Source organism: Sturnira hondurensis, unplaced genomic scaffold (genome assembly GCF_014824575.4).
Source record: "Sturnira hondurensis isolate 20B ecotype Veracruz unplaced genomic scaffold, ASM1482457v3 Scaffold0008723, whole genome shotgun sequence".
NCBI lineage: Eukaryota > Metazoa > Chordata > Mammalia > Chiroptera > Phyllostomidae > Sturnira > Sturnira hondurensis.
In genome coordinates, this window is record NW_028081354.1 from 864,761 (window position 1) to 873,363 (window position 8,603).

The following is an 8,603-nucleotide window of genomic DNA, read 5'->3' on the forward strand; positions in this document are numbered from 1 at the left end:
ATAGGATAGAATACATTTTGGTCTCCGCTCCACCCCCACTTAGCTCATCTGTTGTTCCCTCCCTCTGTCTCCTGGTGAACTTGTGTAAATTCTTCACAGCCTGTCAATCACGACCCATGCTTGGACAGCTGTTCTGACTTCACCGGCCTCCTCACTCTTCTCTCTTACAATCTGCACAGGGTTTAGCAAGGTGTGTTGTGATGCTGTGATCTGAACTGTGTCCACTTGGTTGAACTTCTTGTGGGTAGTGCCTGGGTCTTGCTGATCTGTTTCCAGCTTACCCAAGGCCTGAAATACAGTTAGCATTAAAAAACTGTTGAATGGGTGATATATTAGATTCATTTCCCCTATAGAGCTAATCACCGGACAATTTATGTTTTCAGTTTTGAGATTCGTTTTGTTTTTGCTTTGATAAATAATGCTTTAATGAATCTCTTTCTGCCTCTGAACTTTTTATGGTTTCGGATTATGCACCAGGCTGTTCTTCCAAGCAGGTTTACTGGTCGAAAGAGTGTGGATTTCACCACCCGCCCCTCCCAAATTGCCTTACAATATTGTGCATTAGAGTGGCTTTTTGAAGTTCGAAGGCTCCTAAGAATTGGAATGGTTATCAGAAAACCTTAACCTTAGGTCTCAGTTTTGTATATAAATCTAATTCTAATTGATAACAAAAGCAGCAACGTTTACAAAGCCCTTTGTCGATTCATGTTATCATGCGGCCCCACTACAACTCTCAGACTCGAGTTATCAATCACACCTTGAGACAGCGTCTCCAGCTCTGAGAAACTCCGCCTCCGCTAGGGCCTCAGGTTCCCTATAAGCACAGGCGCGATTCTATTCACTTCCTTCCAGGGCAAAGGCAGAGTTCCGGCTTCTCAAAGCCCTAAAGCCTCACCTTCTAGCTATTCCGATTGACAGTCAATCTGACCAATCAGCGTGCTGTGGACAATCGGGGGGGGGGGGGCGTCTGCTGTCTGAATACATGCGCACTAACCTCACACGGGAGATGTGTGGCTGCCGTATTTTGGACCCCCTCTGGGCTGGCTGGTGGCGGGGGTCCGGGGCCTGCGCGGCTCGTAGGGTCGGAGGCTTTGGCGCCGAGGCCCGGTGATTGCACCCGCCCCCAACTTCTTGTGAGAGGGAGGGTGGAGCTGGGGGAAGGTGTGTGCGAGATCTGAAATTAGGATGTGGGTTTTAATGCCGGTTCCGCTGTGTGATGGCACATTAGTCTCCAGTCCTCGCTGAGCTTCAGTTTTGTAATGTGTAAAACGGGGCCAGTCGAACCACAGTTTTCAGGGACCTCAGGCCAGGCATTCTGAGGCATTTGTTAGGGTTTAGGAAGAGATGTGTGGAGATAAGAATGGGCAGCACCTCGGGAAACGAATCATTACCCTGTTCCTTACTCCACCTTTCCAGGCATCAGTCGCATCCTCGAGACTCCAGCAAACGGTCGAGGTCCCTGGGAAACCAGCCCTTCCCAGGGCTGCTGCAGCCAGAGAACCTCAGTCGGGAGGAGCTGATTGATGTGTTGAGGGCATCTGTGCTGGACCAGAAAGGTGAGGGTGACAAGGAGAGCTGCACAGGGACCTGGTAGGGGAGGCTTCTACTCTGAGTTTTCTCCGGAGCTGACTGGGCTCCCTACTAGAGCCTTTGGGGTCAAATCCTGGTCTGCTTCCTACCAGAAGCATGAGCAGGGAAGAGCCACATAATCTTAGTCTCAGCATTAGGAGGATAGGGTGTGGGGTGGGAGAGTGTGAAGAACTAGAGTCTTGAACACAGTAGGCACTTCAGAATGGAAATTGCTTATGGACAAAACAGGCTTTGGAGTCAGATATAGGTTCTGTAATCAGTGTGCTGTGTGGAATTAGGAAAAATAACAATTTGAGCATCAGGCTTCATTAAGTGATTTAATAATTTTCTCAGCTAACTGTGAGCATAGGCTATGTTCCAGGCACTGTTCTAGGCACAGCTATGCAAGATAAATGTTATTCCTGCTCTCAGGGAGCCAACATTTTGTGGGAGAATGTTGGGATTAAATCCAAAATAAATGAACAAGGTACTAGTTAGTGATCAGTGCTATGATAAAAGTTTGTGACAGTGACGAATTAGGAGCATGGGCATTAGGTTGCAGAATTAGTTCTCTCTGGTGGTGACATTTTAGCCAAGGTGATACAAAGGAGACAGACATGTGAAAATCTGGGACAGAGGAAACAGTAAATGCAAAGGCCCTGAGGTGTTAGTAAGCTTAGGGTATGTGAGGGACAGGAAGTTCAGTTCAGGGTGTGGTTGATAACTCATGTCTGAGAGTTGTAGTGGCGCTGCATGGTAACGTGATTTGAGAAAGTGCTTTGTAAACTCTAACTGCTGCTTTTGTTGTCAATGATGTTCCTGTCGTGTATGTTTCAGGGCCACTAGTGACACTGAACAAGCCACAGGGTCTTCCAGTGACAGGTATGGGCAGGGGAAGGAGATGCACTGAAAGGGAGTTTGACATCTCTGAGGGAGGGAATAATGAAGAGAAGAGGGTGGTGGGATAAAGTTGCCTCTGGGAGCAACTTGTAATTTTCTGTCTTTTTTTCCCAGGGAAACCAGGAGAGCTGACATTGTTCTCCGTGCTGCCAGAGCTTAGCCAATCCCTGGGGCTTGGGGAGCAGGAGCTCCAGGTTGTCCAAGCATGTGGGAAGTAAGTGGTGGGGATGATAGGGTGGTAGGAAGACCGGCATCCATCTAAGGTTTGGGAACATGTTGCTTGGAAATAAGCCAAGACATTTCCATGGCTAGTTTGGGATCATAGAGGTAGAATACAAGGTACAGGAGTAGGCAGGCAGACCTGGGTTCAAATCCTTGTGCACAAACTGTGATCTTAGGCAAAGCATGAAACCTCACTGACCCTCAGCTTCCTGAATCATAAGATAGACCTGATTATACCAATGCTCAGAATGCAGTCACTTTTCCCAGCCCGTACTTGTGGCAGGCATTGGGAGTTGATCATGGATATTAGCTTTCCTCGAACTGCCATCAATTAGAGGTGGTGCTTGAAAAGAAATATTTTTGCAATTTCACAAACTCTTGGGCTTGTCCGTGGGGAATTTAATTCTTTCAGAGCATGCATTCTTACATATTCTTATAATATGTATATAAAATTTCTAGTACAGTGCCTGGCATATGGTAGACAGTCAGGATTTGATGGTAATTGTTATGGCATTTGACTCTGAGCTCCCTGGGGGCCGGAGCAGAACGAGAGACACAGTCAGTTACAGAACCTGATTATCAAACACGAGGGAGCCTTGTTTCTCAGGAGGAGGTCCGGGCTATAGTTTGGCGTGACTCTTTGGCCTGAAGCAGGTCAGTGTTCCTCACTTTTTTGTGAGTGAGCCCAAGGAACTTTAACTTTTGTGATTTGTTCTCTTCCTCCAGGGAGACCTCTGGGCTTGTACTCCTCTCCAGTTGTCCTCAGACAGCAAGCCGCCTCCAGAAGTTCTTTGCCCATTCAAGAAGAGCCCAGAGACCTACAGCCACCTACTGGTGAGAGGTGCTGGCAGGCTCCCATTGCAGTGGGGAGGTCTTGGCAGGCCACTGTGTAACTTCTTGCTTCTTTCTCAGGGCTGTCACTGATGGGGTCCCAGCTACCTCTGAGGGGAAGGTCCAAGCAGCTCTAAAACTGGATCATGTTGATGGCATTGATCTCGTGAGTCGGGGTCTAGGTGGGGAACAGAGGGGACTCTCCAGACATATTACCCTTATAGAGCAGTTAAGGCTATAGACTGGGGGTGTGGGTAGCTGGCTGTCCTGTCCCCTAAAATAGACAAGTGACCACTGCTTATACTGCCTGTCCTAAGTCTTTTGGGGGCACAGGGAGGGGTCTGGGTATAGCTCCCAGGTGTGTGTGAAGCTTCTTCATCCTTGGGGGCTGATACCACAGGTAGTTCCATTGAAGTCTCCATCCCGAAAGCACATCCTGGAAGGTGTCAAGAGGACCCTAAGCTACTTCCGCGTGGTGGCCACAGGTTCTGGCTGTGCCTTGGTCCAGCTGCAACCACTAACAGGTGGGTCATAATGGGTCTAGAGACCCAGCCAGACTTTAGGACTGTATTTGGCTGGGGAGGCAAGGGGGTGGGGGGAAGGTGGTAGTGTCAGGAGCAGCCTGGGAGCATCTGATGGACCCCCAGAGTAGAGTGTATATGACCAGGTCCAGCTGGAGGAGGCAGCACTTCTTTCAGTCTAACGGTCATTCCTTTGTAGTTCATCTGCTTTTTCTCTCAGTTGTGAATCTCAGGGTCCTCTCTGTGTCTTTGGTGGTCTGTAGTTTTCCTGTGATGAAACTAGGTGTCGAGGGGTAGGTCGTTTTTTTTTAAATTATTATTTAATTTTATTTTATTTTAGAGAGAGAGGAAGGGGGGCGGATAAAGAGAAGAGCGAAACATCGATATGCAAAGGAAACATGGATCAGTTGTCTCTCACATGCCCTCAACAGGGGACCCGGCCTGCAACCTAGGCATGTGCCCTGACCAAAAATCGAACCAGCAGCCTTTTGGTTTGTGGGACAATGCCCAACCCACAGAGCCACACTAGTCAGGGCTGTGGTTTTTTTAAGATTTTTTTAGAGAGAAGGAAAGAGAGGGAGAAAGAAACATTAATCGTTGTTCAAGTACAGTTTTCTGTCTTTTACTCCCATCCCAGCCCACCCCCTGCAGTGTTTCCCACCAAAATATGACGTTTTTTCCACCATACTATTTGTTCTTTTTTTTCTCTAATCATTTAAAACAATTGTATTTCTATAATTCCATTGTCTGAAATTCTTGAGGGTTTAATCCTATTGTGTGTGCTGCTGACTTTCACGCTCAGTGGGTTTCGGTACTGCTCTGTGATTCAGGATTGTGAATTCAGGTTCAGCTGGGCCTTCATCTGTAGAAATCCTTTTCTTCATTTGAGGTGGGACCTTTGGGAGAGGTTGTGCCTTTGCTTCTGCTGAATGCTTTAGGGCTCTCGCTACTTCAGGGCCTCCCTAAGTGTTAGTGTCACTGTTGGAAGTTCACAGAGCATCCAAGAAGTAGTAGAGCCCCAAACCAGGCTCGTTGCCATGAATTCTCAGGGGAACACTTGTTCATTCCTCTTACAGCTTCTCTGGCAGCTGGCTTGCTCTCCTGGTCCACCCTTTCACTGAGGATGTAGCCCATCTAGGGCTTCATTTGGGCAGCAAGACCCCATCCCTGGCCACCAGAGTAGCTACTTAAACCCAGTCCCCCTGGGTGTCAAGGTTGGCAGCACCCCCGGAGTAGGTGAAATGTTGGCTCTTATATGTTCTGAATTTTCCCTTTTTTGTGTTTTGGTCTCAGGGACCTTATTTCTTGTATGCCCACTGCATATTTAAAAGGATGGCTGTTATATTTCCCCAGTGTTTTTAGGTGGTTATAGCAAGAGTGTTTTTAGATTATTACCAGACGTGGAAGCAGAATACAGCTCCTGGGTTTCAATCCGTTTATGGTGGTAGGCAGGTCGCTTCTTTCTGAGCTTTGTTTTTCCACAGTGATGATAGGCCCCACCTTGCAGGGTTGTCATGACTGCTAAGTAAGCTTACATGTGCGAAGCATTTTATGCCACGTCTAGCATATACTGCCCCCCATTTCTGTGTTGGTAAAGGTACTTTTGATTGTAAGTTTTCCAAAAGCTAGTTCAAATTGGTATAAGCCAAAAAAAAAAAGAAAGGAAAATTCCTGGCTCACATAATTTGGCTGAACCAGGGGCTCAGGGATGCCATCAGGAACTGTTTCTCCATGTTTTCTTTCCCCCTGTACGTCGCCTGCTTTCTCCCACAGGCGCTCCCCTGGTGAAGCAGATGGCCAGGGGCTCCAGCAGCTCCTGGCTTATACCACCAGTTTAGCGCCCCAGCGAGAAAGAGCAGCCTTATTCCCAGTAGCTTCAACAATAAATTCAGGGTTGCCTCTCCTCCTGGGTGAACGCACAGACCAGGTGGATTGATAGCTATGACTATCCCGACCTGCTCTGGAGGCCAGGGCAGTAGCATTGGCCTCACTAAAACCACCTGATCTGAGAATGGGGGGTGGTGTTTGCCCAGAGGAAACGGGGAGGGAGGACACTGGGTCGGACAGAGAGAGCAGCTGCTCACCATCCATCCCGTCTCTCCTGTCTCCCAGTGTTCCCCAGTCAACTACAGGTACACATGGTGCTGCAGCTCTGCCCTGTGCTTGGGGACCACAGGTATTCTGCCCGCGTGGGCACTGTCCTGGGCCAGCGCTTTCTACTGCCAGCTGAGAGCACCAAACCCCAGAGACAGGTACCCAAGGCCTTCTGCCCTCTGCTCTCTGGGGGTGGGCCAGGGGACGAGGGTGGGCAGCATCTCCAGACATTACCTGTGCAGCTTGGGACTGGAAGGCAGTCCTCTCAGCTTCCAAGGCTGTCTGCAACCCTGTTTTGCCGTATGGCCCTGAGCAGGTGACACCCCTGTCTTGCATCTCATTCTGTCCATTTGTTCAGTAAGGGAGGTGAACTAGCTGGTTTCTAAAGCTGCCATTCTTTGAGTCTCTTTGGTATAAGGGGTAAGAGAGGTTGCCTGTACAAGGGTAACTGTCAGCTCTAACAGAGTAGCCCCAAAGTACTAGAGTCTGAACACAATGGTTTTCCTCCATTTTAAGTCCAATTAATGGGGGTGGGATACAGGTGGGCTTTGCTCCAAGCAGTCACTGAGGGACCCAGGCTATTGCTATCTAGCTGGAAGATAAGTAGGGACAGTATGGTTCATGTGGGAGATTTTCATGGGCCAGGTCTGGAGGCGGCATACGTGTGTACACTCCCATTCTGTTGGCTGGAACACAATCACGTCCTCACCAAATGGCAGGAGGGGCAGGGAACCGTAGTTTAGCTGTATGCCTAGGTAGAAACTGATTTGGCGAACCCCTAGCCAATGTCTGCCATATTGAGTGTGTTTTGAATGTGTACATGTGTCTGTGTAAAAAGGAAGTTAATAACTATGGACATGGAGGGAAGGAGGAAGTACTTGCTTCACTCCCATTTTGCTTAGAGCTGGATGGAACTGACCTGGTTGAATGTTGACTTGCCTCTCCCACCCCAGGTCCTGGATGAAGCCCTCCTCAGACGCCTCTGCCTGACGCCCTCCCAGGTGGCCCAGCTGCCCTTGCACCTCCACCTACATCGTCTCCACTTCCCAGGCCCCAGGCCCAGGGATGCCCCCATAGAGCTTTTGGCCCCCTTGCCCTCTTATTTCTCCAGGACTCTGCAGTGCCTGGGGCTCCACCAGCGATAGTCCTATTCCTACTGAAAAGTGGTGAGTGTGAGTAGACCACAGCCCGAGGACAATGAGTTCAGTGCTCACCATGTAGTAAGGGCATGGTTTAAGACCCTGGGCTGTGTAGTCAAACTAACCCTAGGTCAAATCCTGGCTAGGCCACTTGCTGTGTGGTGTTGGACAAATATCCTCACCTCTCTGGACTTGAGAAAATAAATGTACCTAACTTAATAAATGTACATAACTATGGTTTTGAAGATTTGCTGAGAAAGTAAATGTTTATCACAGACAATACTTTCTGCTGAGATCAATGTGTGGCCTTTTATTGGGCTGCTTCTGTCCCAATTCTAGCTGGGAAGAAGTCAGATTTTTTCATTGTGATAAAATACACCTACCAAGATTTACTCTATTAACCATTGTTAAGTGTACAGTGGCATTGAACACATTCAGTGTTTTGCCACCGTTGCCTTCATCTGCTTCCAGAACTTCTCATTTTCCAGAACTGAAATTCTGTCCCCATTTGACACTAAAGCCCCATTCCCCCTCCCAGACCCTAGTAACCACCGTTCTCCTTTGTCTCTGTGAATTTGACTACTCTGGGGAGGCGCATGTCAGTGAAGATGGTGAGATTTTTTTTTCTTTAAAAAATTGTGAAATACATTAAAACATACAGAGTGCATAAAACATCTCTGTGATTTAAATAATAATTATAAGGTAACACTCAAGTATCCATCACTCAGGGCATGAAGTAGAGACGCCTCTTGTAGAACAGCGGTTCTCAACCCTAACCCACATCAGAAGCGCCCCTACGTAGCCCCTCTGGAAGCTTTAGAAAATCTCCATGATTATACACCCCAAAGATACCGGTTTGATTGGCCTGGGGTTGAGACCCCTAGCATCAGTCTTTCTTAAAAGCTCCCTGAGATGTTCTGTCTAGGTTGGAACTACTGCTCTAATGGAAGAATTCTTTCTTTGCTTGTCTTTTTAAGTCTGACCACGTATGTATGCATCCTTATATATCTCATTATGCCTGTTCCCCAAGTTTCTGTAGATGGATTCATGCTGTATATATTTTTTCGTGGTGTGTTCTCACTCCACACTGAGAAATGCATGTGTCGTATGGCATGGAATTTGAACCCCAGTGCTTGAATACACCAGTGCATCATTCTGTTACTGGACAGTTAGGTTTTTCAGCTCTTACAGCACTGCTGCTATGAACCTGCTTGTATTTCCTGGTTGTTACGCAAGAATTTCTGGATCAGAGGAAATGTAGCTTCATGTGCTTAGTGTATTTCCTATGGCTACCATAGCAAGTTACCACAACCTAAGTGACTTAAAA

The 8,603-nt window shown here is 47.9% G+C and overlaps 1 protein-coding gene across 3 annotated transcripts; it reads left to right on the plus strand.

Moving 5' to 3' along the window:
• The first annotated feature begins 971 nt into the window (after window positions 1–971).
• Window positions 972–7,558, plus strand: RPUSD3 (RNA pseudouridine synthase D3). 3 transcript variants are annotated; one of them, XM_037055640.1, is made up of 9 exons: window positions 972–1,107; window positions 1,417–1,556; window positions 2,407–2,451; window positions 2,584–2,683; window positions 3,418–3,525; window positions 3,604–3,688; window positions 3,923–4,046; window positions 6,156–6,295; window positions 7,091–7,558. In XM_037055640.1, the coding sequence occupies exons 1-9, from the start codon at window positions 983–985 to the stop codon at window positions 7,280–7,282; spliced, it is 1,059 nt and encodes a 352-aa protein (XP_036911535.1). In that variant the 5' UTR covers window positions 972–982; the 3' UTR covers window positions 7,283–7,558. The 3 variants fall into 3 exon arrangements, with proteins under 3 accessions (XP_036911535.1, XP_036911536.1, XP_036911538.1); XM_037055641.1 differs by lacking the exon at window positions 2,407–2,451; XM_037055643.1 differs by lacking the exons at window positions 6,156–6,295; window positions 7,091–7,558 and adding an exon at window positions 5,817–6,095.
• The last annotated feature ends 1,045 nt before the right edge of the window (window positions 7,559–8,603 follow it).